Source organism: Uranotaenia lowii, chromosome 3, assembly GCF_029784155.1.
Source record: "Uranotaenia lowii strain MFRU-FL chromosome 3, ASM2978415v1, whole genome shotgun sequence".
NCBI classification, from domain to species: domain Eukaryota; kingdom Metazoa; phylum Arthropoda; class Insecta; order Diptera; family Culicidae; genus Uranotaenia; species Uranotaenia lowii.
The window spans coordinates 256,984,134-257,005,985 of NC_073693.1; the positions used below are offsets into that span (position 1 = coordinate 256,984,134).

Genomic DNA, 21,852 nt, shown 5'->3' on the forward strand with positions numbered 1-21,852 from the left:
CGCTAGTAACGTACAAGACTCATAGAATAAAATGTATTTTTTCTGAAGTTCTCTCTGGAGCCACTAAAGCAAAAAACGAAGTTAAACAAAATTTCTCCGTTTCATGTACTTAAAAATTCTATCGTTGAAAGTTGAAGATTTAATTCATCGTGTCATCAAAATCAGAAAGGGTCTTTTATTTATTAAATGTAGCTATGTATAATTGGTTTAAAAACTATATTTTAGAAGTTTTTTGAAAATCAACTGAAATATAAATTTGGTTACAGTTAAATATAATATCCGTATAAATCCTCACAAAATGTTAGCAATTTAGAGGCTGTTTAAAGAATTCTATACCGTTTCAATAATATTGGATAACACAGATACATATGTTTGATTGATTCAATTATTTTCTTCAATCTCTTCAAGTGTTAAATAAATGAAATTTCATACCCTTTGCACCCCAATACGATACCACACATATCGACAGAAGGACGTCTATCGTTTAGTTCATACCTCCTCTCATGTGTATTGTTATAGTCAATCTAACGTTCTATTTATTTTTCTCTCTTCCCAAACACTCGATGCGGACGATCACTCGGCCACAACTAACTATACTTTGCAATTATCCCTTCGTGTCGGCCGTCCATTCATCGTACTCATCTATTCCACCGGACCGGTCATCTAAACCAACAATCCGGCCACTGTTTGCACGCACTCCTCCTACATATACTTATGTAGTGGCACCTTGGTGAACACAATCGGCTTCGAGTGGATGTTGGTGGGCATTTCCATCCTGTGCTTCCTGTACGCACCGCTGCTGACATTCCTGCGGGCTCCACCGACCAAGGAAGAGAAAAAGGTAGGTGGCTTCGAGAATGGGGGCCTCTCGGTGGACGATGTCCCATCCGTGGGCAAAACCTCGGCCAGTGATGGTATTGTCCACACGGTTCTGGGGATGACCTCCGCCGAAAAACCCTCGTCGGAATTGAAGAGCTCAGCTACAGCTGCTAACTGCGACGAAAGCTTCACCACTAGACTTTAGTTATTATTTTTGCTTATAAATTACCTATCTTCCTATGTGTTTTTGTTTCCTATCATTTATGAAAAACCAATGAGCTCGATACAGGTAAATGTTTTCATAAAACCAATCTAATGTGCCTTACGAAACTGTGCCTTCCCAGAAGGATAATGTTTTAACTTCCAACATTGATCTTATTAGTTTTTAGGTTAAGTTACTTTTTATAATACGCACCAGACGATGAAATAAAAGATAAGTGACCACATTATTGTTTTGTTTATTTTTCTGTTTATTATCACTCCCCCTTGATTATTTAATTTTGTTCGACTTTCTTCAGAGAAATAACAGAAACCCGGTGATATAATTTTATCACTTATAAAAAAAAGTTATGTTTGATATCGGGTATTCATTTTGAATAGCGAGCATAGCCAATAAGTCGTCTATAGTATTCCGAAAGTTGACAATATAGAGACAGTTCCAACATTGAAGATTTTCCTAAAACGATGTTCATGTTTGTACAATGTTGGTTATCCACCATGAGTGCACGGATTCACCGCAGTTTCTGTCAAAGTATGTGTTCGTTCACATGCATTATTTTAGACACAGTTAAACAAATCTTCAATGCTGCGTATACCATACCCAGACCCCATAGCTACGTATGAACTGTTATGCATGAGTGTAATGTGTTGATGTACACTGTATCAAAAAATTGTCCGTACAGCACGTTCTTTGAAATCCGAACAATCAAAAAGAGCACTTTTTCAGTCAATAAATATACTACAATTACGCCATTACCTGCAGAAACTAGTCCTTTTTCTTGATCAGTATAAAAAATGTTTATGAATTAAACTTTAAAAATAATTCAATTCATTTTGTATAGAAAAGTCCCAAAACGATGTCAAAAAATTGTCCGTACTCTTAGGCCTTTTTCAAATATTAGTCAAGTAAACAGTTATGTGTCAGTCTGTCAAACGCAGAAACGTGAGTTGAATCTCAGCAAAGACAATCTCCAGTGGTCTGAGCGATAAATACAATAAAATGAACGATTTTTAGCGTAAATCAGTAGATTTCAACAATTTGTGGATATAATTAACAGGAAAATGACTGCTCCTCACAAAAAAATAGCCGTTGACATCCGGAAACTGATTGTGGACCTGAAGAATGACGGTAAAAGCTTGTCCGAAATTGCAGGTATAGTAAAACGGCCACGATCGTCTGTTCAGTATGTCCTGCAGAACTTTAAGAAGACTAACTCCCTGGAGACTACTCCAGGAAGAGGCCGCAAATTGAAGCTTACGGATCGCCAGCATCGCATCATTGTCAGGGAAATCAGTCAGAATCCTAAAGTCAGTGCCCCTAAACTAGCTGACAGCCTGAGGAAGTTTGGAAACATACAAGTCAATCCTCAAACGGTACGGAACATACTTCATGAGAAAAACTACCGAGGTCGTGTTGCTCGTAAGAAGCCGTTTATATCTGCTAAGAGAAGAAATAGTGGCTGGAATACGCTCAAAAGTATGTCCTGGAACCGGAAGAGTTCTGACAGAACGTCATATTCACTGACGAAAGCAAATTTAATATTTTTGGGTCTGACGGACATGTAAGAGTATGGCGCAAGCCAAATACTGAATTGGATCCGAAAAATTTGCGACCGACAGTTGAGCACGGTTGTGGTCATGTAATGGTGTGGGGTGCTTTCAGCGCAAATGGCACCGGAAACTTGACATTCATTGAATCTACGATGGATCGATTCATGTATCTTGACATTTTGAAGCACAATTTGAAGGACAGTGCGATGAAGCTGGGTCACGGTTCCGATTTTCATTTCGTCCAGGATAATGATCCGAAACATTCATCGAAGCTAGTAAGGGAATGGCTTCTTTCCAATGTCAAATCAACACTCCCACACCCTCCCCAATCACCGGACTTCAACCCAATTGAAAAATTGTGGGATCATCTCGAACAGTAAATTCGTGAACAAACGATTCAGAACAAAAATCAGCTGAAGGTGGTTTTGCAGGAGGAATGGCGTAAGATTTCGTTCACGACTACCCAGAAGTTGGCCATTTCGATGAAAAGACGCCTACAGAGTGTAATTGCAGCAAAAGGCGGACATACTGTGGTAGGCCACGACCACACGACCAATCAGAAGCTACTAGAATGTCGCAGCATGCTATCTTCACGCTAGGGGTACTTGCTGGTATAAATACCACCCCTTGTGTGAAAATCTGTCATTCAGTTGTTACACTTGCTTGAATAAACATCAATATACTTTAGTTTAGTCAACTTGCCTTTTCATTCGTCTGGGAACACGACAAATTGGCGACGAGAACCTCGGAAGATCCCGATCAGAAGATGACCGACATGGATATTAAAAACGCTCTCCTCCGGCTCACCGATATCCTGGCCAACCAGCAGCAGCAGATTGCAGTTCTCCTACAGAACAACGCAGTTCCCCAGGCTGGAAGCGAGAAAATAATCGAGTCGCTGGCAACGGGAATTCAAGAATTCCGGTTCGACCCAGACGGCGGAATTTTCTTCGACTCCTGGTTCGCTCGGTACGAAGACGTCTTCAGGCAAGATGGGCAACATTTGGACGACGCTGCGAAGGTCAGGCTGCTCCTCCGGAAAGTCGATACGCAGTTTCACGAACGGTATCTGGACAGCATTTTGCCTAGTCACCCCCGAGACTTTGACTTTGAAACAACAGTGACAAAGCTCAAGCGTCTCTTCGGTCGACAAAAATCGCTGTTCAACGCACGGTACCAGTGCCTGCAGTACAAGAAGGACGACGCAGATGATTTCACCGCATACGCAGCTTCCATCAACAAAAACTGCGAGGCGTTTCAACTCAACCGGCTTACTAGTGACCAGTTCAAAGCTCTGCGTTTCGTATGTGGCTTACAACCGCCACGGGACGCTGACATACGAACTCGGCTCATTAGTAAGCTCGAAGCCGAAGAAAGCGCCCCACCTGCCGAAGGTTGCCAGCTTACCCTGGACAAGCTGGTAGACGAGTGCCACAAGCTCATCAACCTGAAACAGGACACACAAATGATTGAGAAAAAGGACCCCTCAATCAACGCTGTGTCCCTCCATCCAAAACCACCCGAGAAGAAGACGAAAAAGGTTCCGAAGACGCCCTGCTGGCTCTGCGGGGACTTCCATTACGTTCGTGAGTGCCCATTCCAGAATTCCACCTGCGGAAAATGCAAACGCAGGGGCCACAAAGAAGGGTACTGTTCTTCAGCCGAATCAAAGCGGAAACCAACCGACAAGCATCACCCGAGCAACCGAAAGATGAAGAGCATCAGTTTGGTGAAACATGTTGACATCTCCAAAAAGCGCAAATTTGCTGAGGTAAATTTGAACGGTGTCAATGTGAAGCTCCAACTCGACTGTGCGGCCGACATCACCATAATTTCGACGGAAACTTGGGCTTGCATCGGGAAACCAACAATCAACCAAACGAACATCGTTGCGAATAGTGCATCCGGGAATATGCTCGACGTTTTGGGTGAATTCAGCGCACGAGTAACCATCCGGAACGTCTCAAAACGAGCATGCATCTACGTCACCAACCATCCAGATCTGAACGTCCTTGGCATCGACCTCATCGATACATTCAACCTTTGGTCGATTCCCTTCGATTCACTGGACGGGTCCACTTCGAACTTCCCTATGCAACCAACATTCGTCGCTGGGGATCAAGTCAAGGCGAAAATTCGACAAAAGAGTTCGGTCGAATGGATACCTGGTAGAATCATCGAACTCAAAAACGGAGGGAAGTACACCGTACTGCTGGACAACGGTCGACTCATCAGATCTCACACCAATCAACTGAAGGCCTGGTTCATCGAAGCAGCAGCACCGGTTCCAACACCAAATCTTCCTTTGTCGGTGTTGTTGGATGATTTCGTTTGAGCTCGTACAATCTTTCTTAAAAAGGGAGATGTGGTAGGCCACGACCACACGACCAATCAGAAGCTACTAGAATGTCGCAGCATGCTATCTTCACGCTAGGGGTACTTGCTGGTATAAATACCACCCCTTGTGTGAAAGATCTGTCATTCAGTTGTCACACTTGCTTGAATAAACATCAATCTAGTTTAGTCTTTTAGTCTAGTCTTTTATTCTTCTGGGAACACGACACATACCAAGTATTGATTTGATATTCTGGACTTTCTTTGTGAGAATTTTCTTGATTTTTTAAGTTTATAAGTCTTTCTAAGAAAATAAGTGAAATGATTGTTGATTTAAATGCTGCCTAAGATTCAGCAACAATTTGAACGTATAATGAAATAAAAATGGGATTTTTTTCGTTTGGTCTCATATGTTTTATGAAACGATTAATACATGCACGGCTGTTTGGACAATTTTTTGATACAGTATAGGTATATTTTTGGAAGAACGAGTTAATCATGTGGGCTAGTTTACTTACAGGTATTTCCAGTAAACATGAAATCTCATTAGAAATGATAAAGGGTGATAGGTCAAAATTTCTTTCAATTTTGCATTTAAAAAACCTGAACACCTCTCATTTTGAAGGTGTGTGTGTAGAATGTTGCTCTTATTTTGATTTTGGATTTCACTCTTCAGATGTCAAAATGCCGTCCAAGGAAGAGCAGCGTATCAAAATTTTGCTCGCGCATCGCGAAAATCCGAGCTACTCGCACGCAAAGCTGGCAAAATCGCTAAAAGTTGCCAAATCAACCGTTACAAATGTAATTAAAGTGTTTGGGGAATGTTTGTCGACAGTCAGGAAGTCTGGATCGGGGGGAAAATCGAAAACCGGAAGCCGCTGAGACGACAAAGAGAGTTGCCGGTAGTTTCAAGCGAAACCCTAACCTGTCTCTCCGAGATGCCGCAAATAAGCTGGGTGTATCGTCTACAACCGTGCATCGAGCCAAAAAACGAGCCGGACTATCGACTTACAAGAAGGTAGTGACTCCAAATCGCGATGATAAACAAAATACGACGGCCAAAGCGCGATCCCGGAGGCTGTACACGACGATGCTGACGAAGTTTGACAGCGTGGTAATGGACGTCGAAACCTACGTCAAAGCCGACTACAAGCAGCTTCCGGGACAGGAGTTTTATACGGCAAAAAGAAGGGGAAAGATAGCAGATATTTCGTGCACAAGTAGCGTACTGTGAGTGGAATCTCGTTGAGAAAATTGGCCAAAGAAGAGGATGTGAGCGTCGGAGCGGTACGGACAGCTTAAAAAATATAGTGAACATTGTACATTTGAAGATGAACCGAGAAGTGGTCGAAATTCTGGCCCTGTAAGTCCTGCTATCGACAAGAAGGTCAGGGATGCCTCAAACAGAAACCATCGGCACACCCATGTAACTTATCGATCATTCTTTCTATACGCTCAGTGCTGCTCCCTTCTGAGAAGAGGGATTATAACAGGCGACTAAAATAGCTTGTACACTCCATGGGGGCCAATGGTTTGAGTATTCAACAACGTCAACGTCAAATAACATACAAAATTATCAAAGCAACCGTTGTTCGTATTCGCACTGTTGGAATCAATTTTAACATGCTTGTTTTTATGAGCGAAAAAAAATCCCAATTGAGCATTCTATAGACGATTTTCTTCTCGAACAGAGTACAATGAGAAAAGCTGAGTTTCGGTTTAGTTCAAATTCAAATCAAGTGTTTTCCAGATGGCAATATAAGGTTAATAATTCGTCCAAAAGATCAAACAAAAAATATTTTTTCACCATTTAAAGCATTGTAGATGGCTCTGCAGTACTTACTTCCAACAGATATACTCTTAAAGCTGATTTGTTTTTCCAAGACACACATTGCCCAAGCAACCAAAAGTCACATATTTACTTGAATGAAGGCATTGAAAGTTACATATTGGCTGACAAAGAGAATCAACTGCCCAATTCCATTTAGTGAACTTTATGCACTCATTAACGAACTTGAAAGTTGCAAAAGTGATCTATACGTACGTTATATGGGACTTAAGTCACAAAAAGGGCACAAAAGTGCTCAAAACGTGACTTGATAAGTCACATAAAGGGCACAAAAGTGCTCAAAACGGGATTTGGTAAGTCACAAAAAGTGCATTGATGTGCTTTCAACATCAAATCACCACTTTGAGTTTTAATTTTAGTTAGAACAACATCTAGGCGTGGTCTAGTGGTAGCGTGTTCGATTCTCACCACGAAGGTCGGGGTTCGATCCCCAAACCGTGCAAGTTTTTTTTTCAATAAGTAATTTAGTAATTGAGTGACCATTCTGATGCGATGTATGTAGGAAATGTAGGAAAGAAGCAATTGAGCAATTTGTCGAGTTTGGAATCCGGCGCATGGCATCATGGCGGCACCGGTACAGAACATAGTAAATAATCAAGAGAAGGTGATATGAATCGAAGCCAAGGGTCTAGTTGAGATAGAGAGAGAGATTTTTTGCTCATTTTACGATTTTTTGGAAGCTGAATTAAGAGGCCGGTGGAAACTGAATAGAAGATCATTAAGACTTGTTTTGGAACTTGAAAGTATCAATAAGAACTTAAATTTTGAGCTGCATAGAACGTACTTCATATCAATGATGGGGCTGAGTAAGCGTATTTGTACCTATTTTATGGGACTTTTGGTTGCTTGGGTGGTTACCATGACTAGATGCATGAATCTTGTTGCCGGAACCCTTAAGATGGTGCACACAGGGGTAAATGCATCTATTGAGCGATCAAAATTATTTGCGGACACACGGAAAACGGTAGACATTTGATGTCTTCGCAACATTTTTATATTTTTTGATGATCTATCAAATTCTTGAAAGAAAAAAGTGATTTTTTCATTTGGAAGCAAGATAAAAAAAATATTTTATGAAATAATTAGTGAAGAGACTTGATGTCTTCACAAAAGTGGTAGATCTTATTATTTTAAGCAACTTTGTTGAAGTTGAGTAATTTTGAGTTTTTATTTAATATCTTTTTTAGTATACGATTTACAAACTTGGTATAAGCTCATTTTTGATTGCTAGTTTGTAAAAAATCTATCCAAAACTAATATTAAATTCATATATCAATGGAAAGCCAATAGCTTGACCTACAAACCCCACTCAAAAAATTATACGAAGTTTGCCGAACTCTTTAGGTTATAACTTACTGAAAAAAGGCATTATTTTGGATATTTTGTAGTATATCTCCTTTCATAGTTGAAATATGTATTTAGAATGTTCGAAAAAATTGTGTGTTTCAACAATTTGAACAAATATACCAAGTGTGTAAGTCGTATACTAAAAAAGATATTAAATAAAAAATCAAAATTACTTGTTAAAATGCTCGTAACTTTCATGATTTTCATGCGATCTTGATGGTGTCTTCAACAAAGTTGCTTAAAATAATAAGATCTACAAATTTTGTGAAGACATCAAGACTTTTAACTAATTATTTCAAGAAATATTTTTTTATCTCGCTTCCAAGTGGAAAAATCACCTTTTTCTTTCAGGAATTTGATAGATCATCAAAAAATATAAAAATGTTGCGAAGACATAAAATGTCACCCGTTCACCGTTTGTCCGCAAATAATTTTGATCGCTCATTAGATGCATTTACTCCTGTGTGTGGCGTTGCGAATATCGAAAGTCCGTATAGGAAAATTAATGTTCGCGGCAATGCCCACTTCTTTATCTTGAAGTGACGGTATCTTTGTCATCGGCTTCCGTTCGGGATGTGGCGAGAAAAGCCGGGACCTCGACGTCTAACGTGATGCGTGCTAAAGAGCGACTTGAGCTCAAGACGTACCGGAAGCAAAAAAAAAAACTTAAAGGAACCCAAATCAAGCTGCTTCTGTCAAACCAAGAGCCCGAAAACTGTATGATTCAATATTTTGCAAAAGTTCTGGGTGCATTATCATGGACAATGAAACGTATGTGAAATTGGACAAGGATATCCTTGAAACGGAGAAGGCCATTTTCCACGATAAATTCGGCAAGAAGGTGATATCTAGCTCGTACGTCACATCGGAAAAAATGAACACCCAGAACTATATCAAGGAATGTTTCCATAAGCGTATATTGCCGATGATCAAGCTGCATGATAGACCCGTCATATTTTGGCCCGATTTGGCAGTACATATGTCATTACGCCAAAAACAAACTAGGGTGGTACACAGATCAAAACGACTGTTTTGTGCCAAAAAACATGAATCCGACAAATCGCCCCAAGGCACGGCCAATCGGGACTTTTTGGGCTTTGACTAAAGCAAAGCTTCGAAAATACATAAAACCAGCTGATGACATCGGAAAATTTAAAAAGGACTGTGCAGAAGCTGATGTTGAGTCATGTTTGAGGAAAAGTGCGAAGTCTGGCTTATGACTAAAGATTTCCATCAAATACGAGTACAGTGTTGGGTAGGACACAAATATTTAATGATACAGTGTGCCAAATAAAATTAATGAAATTTAATAAAAAAAAACTTTTTTTTTATTATTTTGAAAGTGTGCTTATAATTTCTGGAACAGTCTATATGCTGATTGCTTTTCATCTATCTTTACATAGTGCCTTCGTTTGTGTAATAAACATGAACAACATCCTTTTTAAATTCTAATTCCCAGCGTGTCAACATAACGACAATGTTTAATTAATACATAATGCTAAAAAAATTTCCCATATAAAACTTTATTTTTCTTTTACTCTTTTTTCAGTCCTTGATTATCGGTGAACGGTCATCTGTGCGTTACGTCACTTACTCGAACGAAGATGATGATGAGTAAACCACCTAGTAATTTTTATTCAACACCACAAAACTATACTGATGACAGACCTATCGCTTACGGCATAATGGAAAATTGAACTCTGGAATCTCAAATGGACTTTAGCTAAGAACCTCATTCTAGAAGAACGGTAACATATTTAGCGTTTATCAAACAAGATAGTCAAAAATAAAACAGAAGAATAGTTTTGCTAAAATGTTTAAGTTTTGGAAACCAAAGTTTTACAAACAAGAGATATCACTTAAAACTACACTTGTTGAAAACAGCACAGCAAAACATGATTTAGAAAACAATCAGACAGGAAATAAAAAAGAACAAAAAAAAAACAAAATTCATTACAGTTGACTGCAATCATCGAGATAGAGTATTTGAATGAAAAATTGTAAATTAAAAAAGACAAAAGCACTACCCGAGTTAAACTTTGAACAAGAAAACTACTCATCAGTAGGTTGAGTTTTGATGATCGTCTTCTAAACAAAACCGACACAGTTATTTATTTACGAAACTTATCATAGTTAAAAAATTGTTAAATATTCTTTTAAACTTAAGACTTTATATTTTCGTAAATAAGTTCCAATAAGAGCTCATGTTTATCTTTCAAAAATTTAACTTTTTTTGTGGTAAATTATCGCAACACAATGTGAGAAATATTGAAATTAATCTTTCTGATGAGTATTTTTGACCTCTGTATAGTGGCAGACAGCAACTGCCTCATAAACTTGAGATAAAAAAAATTAAAAACAAAAACATAGGATTACTCCCTGCAAACTTTCAAGTCAATCGGTTTCCAGTGTGACATTGGCACTGTGTTGTCTAATTGATGGCGATAAACCCCTTTTTCGACAAGACATCCCTGAAGGACAATTCAAGATCATTTGTTTTCTTTTTCTAGTGATTAAGGATAGCTGCGTTGCTGCAACCCAGATTAGTTTAAAGTTCTGAACACTACTCTGGTAAGCGGTCTAAGATTTAAAAACACATTTACTATTCACTGTTCTCCATAGTCCGAATCCTCCTAAATTTTATTTTGCAAAAAAAAAATGTCATTAAAAATTAAGCACAGACTGCCAATGTCACAATGCAGAAAGCCGAATTCCAGCCTATAAAAATCTGTGGTGGCGAGATAAACGCTTCAATGTCCGGTAAAACAGAAAATAGCAACGGAACGAAACGAAACGCCCCGAGAATCAACCGTCATTTGGCTAAAAATTGGCATTCCCGTTAAGGAGATTTGACAATTAGGAGCAAAGTTTCTCTACCAATTGCGAATCAATATAACAATGCCAATTAACTGGAAACAGATGCTGCGGATAATACCTCTGGTGGTATTTCAGACTTGGTGTTGATAGTAAACTTCAAAGTTTTAGTTCAATATTTGCCAATTTTCCCAATACTAACTAATAGAGAGAAAAACCTTCAAGATAAAACTTTTAAACTTTAACAAAATCCTGTTGAAATAATAAACATCCAGATCTGAAGTTACATTTTGATCGTAAAATATGATTTTAAATCGTTTGTACTGAATAAAGATCCCCAATTTCTAAAATGAATTTTGATTCTGAATTCTGTTCTGCGATTTCGAATTCTGAATCTGAATTCTGAATCTGAATTCTGAATCTGAATTCTGAATCTGAATTTTGAATCTGAATTCTGAATCTGAATTCTGATTCTGAATTCTGATTCTGAATTCTGATTCTGAATTCTGATTCTGAATTCTGATTCTGAATTCTGATTCTGAATTCTGATTCTGAATTCTGATTCTGAATTCTGATTCTGAATTCTGATTCTGAATTCTGATTCTAAATTCTGATTCTGAATTCTGATTCTGAATTCTGATTCTGAATTCTGATTCTGAATTCTGATTCTGAATTCTGATTCTGAATTCTGATTCTGAATTCTGATTCTGAATTCTGATTCTGAACTCTGATTCTGAATTCTGATTCTGAATTCTGATTCTGAATTCTGATTCTGAATTCTGATTCTGAATTCTGAATTCTGAATCTGAATTCTGAATCTGAATTCTGAATCTGAATTCTGAATCTGAATTCTGAATCTGAATTCTGAATCTGAATTCTGAATCTGAATTCTGAATCTGAATTCTAAATCTGAATTCTGATTCTGAATTCTGAATCTGAGTTCTGAATCTGAATTCTAAATCTGAATTCTGATTCTGAATTCTGAATTCTGATTCTGTATTCTGCTTCTAAGTTCTGATTCAGAATTCTTATTCTGAATTCCGATTAAGAATTCTGATTCTGAATTCTGATTCTGAATTCTGATTCTGAATTCTGATTCTGAATTCTGATTCTGAATTCTGATTCTGAATTCTGATTCTGAATTCTGATTCTGAATTCTGATTCTGAATTCTGATTCTGAATTCTGATTCTGAATTCTGATTCTGAATTCTGATTCTGAATTCTGATTCTGAATTCTGATTCTGAATTCTGATTCTGAATTCTGATTCTGAATTCTGATTCTGAACTCTGATTCTGAATTCTGATTCTGAATTCTGATTCTGAATTCTGATTCTGAATTCTGATTCTGAATCTGATTCTGAATTCTGATTCTGAATTCTGATTCTGAATTCTGATTCTGAATTCTGATTCTGAATTCTGATTCTGAATTCTGATTCTGAATTCTGATTCTGAATTCTGATTCTGAATTCTGATTCTGAATTCTGATTCTGAATTCTGATTCTGAATTCGGATTCTGAATTCTGATTCTGAATTCTGATTCTGAATTCTGATTCTGAATTCTGATTCTGAATTCTGATTCTGAATTCCGATTCTGAATTCTGATTCTTTCATCTGATTCTGAATTCTGAATCTGATATCTGAATTCTGAACACAATTTTTAAATTCGGAATCTGAATCATGAATCCAAATTCTAAACCTGAATTCTGAATCCTTACTATGGATCCTGAATCTGAATTCTGAATTGAATTCTGATGCCTAATATTGACTTTGAATTCTTGTTTTGACTTTTTAACTTGATTCAGACTATAAATTTTGATTCCAAAGACTGTTTTTGAAATTCTAAATCAAATTAAATGTTCAAATTGTGAATGTGATTGTCATTTTTTTTTTTCAAACTATTCAAATTCAAAAAGAATTGTTTTTTTTTTTTAAATTTAAATGGACTTTTTCAATCACGCCAGATCGTAGTAAGCAGCTGCCACCACAGTAAGGCTAGTCGTTATATGAATCTATTACCTTTAGAATGTTTAAAAAAAACTTATGCATCGTATAATCTCTGTTGTTATACTTACAACACTTACTTTAACCCAACTAAACCCAACTGAACTAAATCTAGAAACAATCTGACATGTTATGGAAATATTTTACGAATTCGAACGCAAATCCATTTATCTCTCTAATCCATTTATCGAGTACCAAAAACCAAACTCTTAGTCAGGTCGGATGATCGAATCCAAAAGAACAAGATTCGGCTGTACAAAAAAATGATCATCTGGGAAGCTGTATTTACGTTTGTGTGCTTTATTTTATCTATCGAATCAATGCTCCATCAGAATATAAAATAATAGGAAAAAATCTATTTTGTGCAGAAAACTTGTAAAAATCAAGAACCCTATAACACTATATCATAACCTAACGTTTCCCGAGGCAGTGTTTCGTGTAAAAAAGTCGATAGTCTGTGCAACTGCTAAAATTTGCATAAGAAATTTATTGAAATAGCAGAACCAAAGTTGATTGTGCTACAGGGATGGTAAAGTTAACCGAAACCATTTGGGGGAAATTCACACAAAATTCGAATGGCTGCGAATTTTGTTGTCTATCGCCTATTGGTAATGGTAAATTGTCCTAGAATATTTTTTATTTTTCTAGTAAGTTTAACAAGGTGAATCGAACACAAGTATCCATAGCAATACGAGAGAAATGTTATACGTTTTAGCAAATAGCAGAATTGTCTCCTAGGTTTATACAGAATTCACATTTTTTATGTTTATTGTTCAGTCCAATTTTTGAGATATAAAAAAAGATCTAAACCTTGTTGGCTTTCATCACTAATAGATAGCAATCGTCAAAGCGTTTATGTAAATGAATCTATTGCAGTTTCAATAGAGACTAGATAACTAGCAGTATGAATAATTAGAAGCATATCTGCATAGTCTATAGATGTGCTTGGAAAACAGAAAAACGATATACTCAACAAGAATTCTACTACTATTGTATTTCCAACTTTATCCTTCACTTATTACGAATTGCTGACTCAATCAAAATGCGTTGTACAGGGAATTTTTTTACCTTCAGTCTTCAAATGTTGTTTCTACATTAATTAATACATATGCTCATGTAGAATGCTTTTATCAGTTAACAAATAGACTAGTGAAGTAATGCATCATGCTAATCATCTAACAATATCACTGTAGAAAAATTCGGTCTTACTTGCGCCGTGTTATTGTGAATTAGACAATAACTGCTATCTTTTCTTGGTATTGTAGAATCAACATAGACATTTCAACGTGTGAAATTATAGCCATAGTCCATTTACCATCAAAGGCGTGGCAAATTCATAACAAAAAAATGTGAAATTCTATCTAAGAGGAAGAGGTTTTTCGGTTTCTGAAATTAATCATGCAACATATTTTTGATTGTATTTACTTAGAGGCTGGTATGGGGTCACACATCAAGGAACTAAAATTAGACTTTTAAACAATACGTGTAAAAACAGATATCTCACTAAACAGAACACATTCGCCTAATCTAACAACAATATTATTATTCACAGTAAATTAAACAATATCAAGTGATCGATCGTGTATTATTATTGTTCTCTTTGTACTGATCATTTGATCAAGAAACGAATTTTAAAACAAATCAGCCCACACAAACTATGGCTGAGAACAATAGTTTGCTCAAGGGGCGGCCGTATAGTTGAATGTTGTGATTGTGAAACTTTATCCTATAACCGGAAAGGAATATTTCCAAATCAAATAAATATATATACACACACTAAGCGACTATAGGAATATGTTTGTTTGAATAAGCCAATATACTGTAATATGAAACCTTAACAAGATATGGTATGATAGAGAACCTTTACTTAAAGCTTTACACAAATTGTAGAAAAAATATTTGCCAAAGCGAAGCGCCAATCTTAACAAAGAAAATAAAGTGACGGAAACGAACTTAAAAGTTCTATCTAGAGACTGTAGAAGAAACAGGTCGGGAAAACGTTGGATAAAATATGGAAGAGATAACAAATAAAAAAAAACAATGTTTAAAAGAAATACGTGTAGCTGAACAACCATGACCAAAGTATTTACATATGAAATATATATACAAGGAACTATAAACAAAAACATGAGTAAACGATAGAATCATCTACAAACAATAATCATGATACAATAACTGTATACACGTGTGCTAATAAATTTTTACACAGTGAAATAATGATACCTATCTACATATATTATTAAGAGAAGTGGTCAGAATAAATAAAAAAAAACAAACCCAATAGTAAACTAAATACAACATAAACGACGTGATAGGTGTACGAAAGACAGAGCAAACTGTACTTAGAATCATAAGAAGTAAGTGAAAAATCAAAAGGCTATAGGATGTTAAAAGCGTTAAACCAAATCAAATCTCAAGCAAAAAAAACATGTGTGTACAATCTGCAAGCAAAAAAAGGGGAACACTAAATAAAGTTGTTGGTGAAATTTAAATGTTTGTGTTTGATTTTCCTTGGGTATTGGATATCACATGAATTTTTTATTCTCAGATGAACTTGTGTGTAAAATGCCAGACGTAAGTTCAACTTGAACTTGCATACAATCCAACGTAGAGATTCATTAAAAACACTGGTCTGCAATGATATAGGATTTGTCTATGTATCGTGTGCCCAGCATCTTTTTGCTAAGAGCAAGTTCACTGGTGTTGAGAAAAAGTGGTAGAAATTTTGACATTTTGAAAATTTTACCATGCAAAAATGTTTTCAAGATCTTGGGGCGTTGTATTTTTTTACAACACTGTTTCTATTTCAGCCGTATGTGATAGAAATATTGCTATTTCGATCAATTTCGTGCCGAAAATGTTAAACCATCCCAACACTCCGGAGCTCCGACCCAACGAGAAGTATTTACTGGGCGATTATGAAGCAGCACCTTCTTAACCTCCTGAGGTAGTGAAGACAGTCGAGGAACTGAAGAAAGAATGGATTTACGTGCATCATTATTGTGCATTAAGCGGGCCATAGACTACACAACATTTGTACAAATGCGATGAAATTCGATGAAATTTTGTCGCTGTGAGCACGATTTGCATAGTGTATGGCACTGCTTGAATGAGCGCCCAAACGGTTGGAGTAAAATCGGTCGGGATCGAAATATTTTGTACAAAACATTCTCCCAGCCGGGGTGGAGATGGTTTTTTTTGTTGCTGTTGCTGTTTTCGCCAGCAATCATTTGTGTTCGCGTGAAATATGTTTGTATAGTGTATGGGCGAGCATAGATCAAACAATCGTCGTGGAAACATCGAATTTGTACAGGCCAATTTGTGTAGTCTATGGCCCGCTTTACACGCGTCATTATTTCGGCTCTCGGTTTGGCTCTCTGCCCAAATCACAGCAGTTGGATTACAGCAGTTTTCCTGATGCATGTTTTTTCGGATTTTTTTTTTCCTTCATGCTGAATAACGAGAAAACTAATAGCTTTAGCCATATATAATGTTCTAAACATATTTTTCTGATATTACAAGCTTTCTATTGATATATGAAATTAATTATAATTCAAACGACTTAGATAGATTTTACTTATGGAGTGTAAAATTGACGCTCTAAGTCGGAAAAGGGAGTTTTTTTTTGTCTAGGCTTCCAGGGTTCCATAAAAAAGTAAAGTTACAAGATTAAAAAACTTTTGAAATCATTTGGAGTCCCCTAAGAAATTTTTGTTTTTTGAAGCTTCTGAAAAAAAGTTACAAGCTTTCAAACTTGCAATAGTGTCAAAATGACACTCTAATGCGGATGATGTTTAATCTATATCTATATACCTATATAAAAAGTAATTTCCGTTTGTTCGTTTGTATGTTTGTCTTCAATAGGCTCAGCCGCCTTAAGAGCTAGAGAGCTGAAATTTGGCATGGGTGCTCATTAGGGCATCCGCAGCAATCGCGAGTATAGTGAAAATGCTCACGCGTTTGATCACTTTTAAACCGCACCGGGGGTTAGTATGTGGGTGAGCAAAATAGGGCCGTTGCCGTCGGGACCGACAAAATCACCAAATTTGCTCACTAGAAAGGGGCGAGAGCAAACATGCACTGAAAAAAAATCTACCATTTAAGGCTAAGTTCAACAAACGATATTTATTAAAATTTTGTAATTTTGGTAAACAATTTGTTGATTAATTAAGCAATTGTGGCTCTTCTTTTGATTCGTTCAAACGTGCGGACGGAATTTTGTTCGCGGGGGGATCGGAAATGTGTCGAAAATTATATAGAGCCATTTTGGAAGTATTCTGTGCTGGCTCGAAAGAGGTGAAAATTTAGGCCCTCGGAATCGGTGGCCCAGGGTTTGTTCTTCGCAGCCGAGTGGGTCGTCGGAATTAGCATAATTTTGAACAGTGCAGAACTTGCAATTGACCAGCATCGAGTAACAACAACGTAAGCAATGAAGGTAAGTGAAAAAACTGTTTATTGAGCGAAAATTTATTTTTTTAAAAATTTTTTCTACCCTCCGTACAGGTTGGAAAAGTATAGGCAGCAGATAGAAAAAAAACATCACTGTCTGACCGGGGCCATGAGCAGCATCTTTAGCAGATAAGTTTGAACCGGGGCAATGACGCATACAATCCTGCTTCTCGCTGCGCTGCACCAGGGAAAACGGTTCCGACTCACTGAAGCCAAAGTCTTGGACTAGCGGCGGAAAACCTCCTGTTTGATCGTGGAACTCCACAGCAGCTGGCATATTTCGCGCAAGTTCCGCTGAATTTCGGATGATTCCGGCTGACACTGCACAGAAGTTCTAGCTGCATCCGCAACCTGACCCGGTTGCTGGTCGCTCGAAACTGCGTGGCCCTGTTGCTGCTGTATGGCATCTTCAACCAGCATGTCGACTTTGGCGTCACATAACGGATAGCAGTTAACCCGTCGAATAACCTCCAACAATCGCTGTGCATAATAATAATTAATAATTAATAAAAATGATAATAACAGAAATTGAAGCGAAAAAACTATCGACTCCGAAAATTTATTCGATCATTAAATTTAATTTAATATTTTCTGTTAAAGTTTTCTCAGTGCAATGCACAATTTAAAAATAATATGCTTCCACCCGGTGCGCGAAAGAGTGTGTATACCAAAATCGGTCCGCTGAAATGAGCAAAATCGGGCCGCGTATACTCTCGTATTGGTGCGTTTGCTCTTAGGACCAGGAATGATGAAAAATGTTTTTAGATTTTCGGATGACCCCTTTTGAAGGGGGTCGTCCATACAACAACGGTTTTATTCCCACGAACCAAAAGTCATGGCACCCATTTTGCGGACCGATTTTCGTTTCCGTTCAATTCGTTGGCGGGATTATTTTCACCATCACCATGGGCTGGGTATTAGAAACGACCATCCACACACTCATTTGGCGCAACACCTTAAACTTGTAAAATTGACCCATTATTGCGAACAGCAGAAATCTGTCAAAAAAAGTGTCGTTTCCTCGAGTCAATTTTACACATTATTTAGAAAAGCTGGCTTACTAAATAAAGGGTAGTTTTTCAACTTGTCATTCAGAATATAGAACTGTTTCTGCCGTAATCGATCTCGTTCGACGATTCAATGAATCGGTTAATGCTGAAAGATCAGTTCAATTGATTGAGTTGATTGAATATTTTCCTATTCTATAACAGGAGCATGAAAATTATACCTTGCCGAATACAGATATTCAAAACGAATTGAATTGTTTTTATTATTTTCTTTCCATCCTTCTGACATTTTAAGGGCTAACATCAAAGGGCTGACATCGCAGAGCGGGCTTCCAAAATAATGTGTAGATTTTACATGCTTACATTACTAATTTTCACCTCTGCTTTGACGTACATGCTGTGTACACTAAAAGGGGTACAAGGACTTTACATGAAAAAGGAGTTAACCCAGTCTTTTCCGATAACGGGTCAAAACTACACTTTAAGGAGTTGCGCCAGATGAGTGTGCAGAGCTCACATGTACTGGATAGCAAATCAAAGCTACACACTCATTTGGCGCAACCCCTTATAGTGTAGTTTTGATCCGTTATCGGATAAGACTGGGATAACTCCTTTTTGGTGTACAGGCCTTGTACCCTTTATAGGGTACTTAGGCTATACGTCATATCGTCGGGTCAAATTTACACATTATTTCAAACGCTTGCCCCCTCGGTAGAGATGTGAGCAGTTATTTGTGGTTCGAAATATTACATGCAAAATGGAAAAATCGGATGAAAAACAGAATTTCAATTGTTTTCAAACATACATTGACGTTTTTATTTCCAAAACTAATTTTAATAAACTTACAACTTAGACACACATAAATGTCCCTATAATTTCCCTTCTTTATGGAATCGGTATGTCGGTTTCGGCTCTGGCAACAGGAAGAATAAATCTGAAAAGAGTTGAAACTTCCGGTTATTTGATTATATTTTAATTAATGTTAAATTACTTACCCTCAAAGCCTTTCTAGAAGAGTCTCAATAGTTTTCGGCTCGCTTCTGCAGATCGCCCACCGCAAAGAATAAAATTGTCGCCTTTCATTTGATCTTGTCGTGCTTTTTGTTTCCACCACACAAAACGGATGAAATTTTGACAAGCTCTGAAACTACACGCCTTGAAGCGTACCCGGGCTGTTCAAAATAATGTGTAATATTGACTCGACAAAATGACCCGTGTTTTGACAGATCATGCAGGTTCGCAATAATGGGTCATTTTTACAACTTTCAGGGGTTTCGCCAAATGAGTGTGTAGCTGAGCATTAAAAATTTGAAAGTAAAAGTTGTGGCGGGTGTTTTTTGTACCTTACTGTTCAAAGCACATGCTACCGGTACGAGATATTTGGATACAATTATAAGCCCACATTTTGATTGAAAAATGAAACTAGCCTGTTAGGAATATATTGACTAGAATAGTAGTGGCTTTCAAAGTGCTCTTCACCGCTGCTGGGGGACTTTGACGGTCAACCTTTTTTGTATTTTTGGAATTCCTCATAGAGAAAGAAACATTTTTTAGATTCAGAGTTTATGCCGTTGAAAACATGCATAGTGAGTTTTCAACATGTTCAACAAAATCATCCATATTGAACATCTTGCCGTTTTAATACATCGGATTGGGTTGAAAATTGGCACATAAGGGTTATTTGGGACAAACAATTGAATTCACTTATCCAAATTAAAGTCAGGGGTCGGCCTAAGGGGTCGTCCATTTTAACTATTCACTGTTTTTGCGATATTGTCGTTATTATACATCTATTTAGATGAAAATTGGTACACGAGAGTTTTGAGGGACGATCAATCGATTTCAGATATTGAATTCAGCGTAAGGGGCCGGCAATGGGGTCGTCCATATTAACCTTAGAATAATTTTGAAATATCGTCGTTATTATACATCGGATTGGGATTAAAATTTGCACACGGTAGTTTTAGAGACGGACAATCGACTTTCGGATATCAAAGATTGTATTAGAGGCCACCAAAAGGAGTTTAACTTTTTGGCAATAATTGCGTTGTTATGCGACGATCGACTCGAAATTTTTACACGGGGTTTTTTTATGGCACGGACAATCAATTCCTGATTTCAAATGAAGTAGCAGACGACAGAAGAGGTGTTCGTTCAATATTTTTGCAATTATAACTTAACAATTAATTCGGAAATGCATCTGGAAAATATTTGCCTTTTGACTTTCATACAATCTGTTCATAACATATTCCAAGTTGAAAGCGAAACGGAGTTCGTATGGGGACAGCTAGTCTATATATATAAAAAGCAACTTCTGTATGTTTGTTTGTTTGTTTGTTTGTTTGTCCTCTATAGACTCAGCCGTCTTAAGAGCTAGAGATCTAAAATTTGGCATGGATGCTCATTAGGACCAGGAATGATGAAAAATGTTTTCAGATTTTCGGATGACCCCTTCCGAAGGGGGTCGCCCAGACAAGACAAATATTGTTATCGCGATATTGATGTCATTTTTCGTCGGATTGTGTTGAAAATTTGCTCATGAGTGTTTTGAAAAACAAGCAATCGATTTCAGTTGTCAAATTTTGTGTAAAGAGTCAGTCAAAGGGGTCGTCCATATTAAATGTTTGCTAATTTTGCGATATTGACGTTATTATACATCGTATTCCGATGAAAATTGGTACGCGATAGTTTTAAGTGATGAGCAATCCATTTGAGGTATCATATTTAGTGTAAGGAGCCGGCAAAAGGGGTCGTCCATATTAACTTTTCAATATCTTAGTGATATTGTCGTTTTTATACATCGGATTGGGATGAAAATTTGCACGTAGGAGTTATTGGGGACAAACAATCGATTTCACTTATTCAAATTAAAGTCAGGGGTCTGCCAAAGGGGTCGTCCATATTCACTATTCACTGTAAATGCGATACTGTCGTTATTATACATTGGATTCAGATGAAAACTGGTACACGAGAGTTTTGAGGGGCGAGCAACCGATTTCAGGTATTGAATTCAGTGAAAGTGAAATTTTTGCATTATCGTCGTTATCACACGGTAGTTTTCAGAGACGGGCAATCTATTTCAGATGCCAAATGTTTTGCGAAGGGTCGTCCATATTAATTATTTTTTCACTGCTTTTAGCAATGTTGACGTTATTATGCAATGGATTGCTTTGAAAATTTGCACATTTTGCACATTTTCATTCTTGATTTCAAATTTAGTAGCAGACGATAGAAAAAGTGATCGTCCAATATTTGTGCAATTATTTCTAAACAATTCATTCGGAAGTGCATCTGGAAAATCCTTGGCGATTGTCGTATTCATATAAACTGTTCATGGCATATTCCGAGTTGAAAGCGAAGCGGAGTTCGTATGGGATCAGCTAGTATTAAATAAATTATACAGACAAACTACTACACAGCTTCAACGGAAAACAAGTCAGCTAAGAACCATTCCAGGCGGAT

General features: G+C 37.3%; 1 protein-coding gene across 3 annotated transcripts in view; it reads left to right on the forward strand.

Moving 5' to 3' along the window:
* LOC129758463 (synaptic vesicular amine transporter-like) overlaps positions 1-11,267 on the forward strand; it is a 134,382-nt gene extending 123,115 nt beyond the window's left edge. For 2 of the 3 annotated variants that reach the window (XM_055755964.1, XM_055755966.1), the window contains exon 8: positions 721-1,255. In XM_055755964.1, coding sequence (XP_055611939.1) covers positions 721-1,024 — 304 coding nt within the window. In that variant the 3' untranslated portion in view covers positions 1,025-1,255. Of the gene's footprint in view, positions 1-720; positions 1,256-9,668 lie in introns of those variants that run through there. The other variant, XM_055755967.1, reaches the window with a different exon arrangement.
* The last annotated feature ends 10,585 nt before the right edge of the window (positions 11,268-21,852 follow it).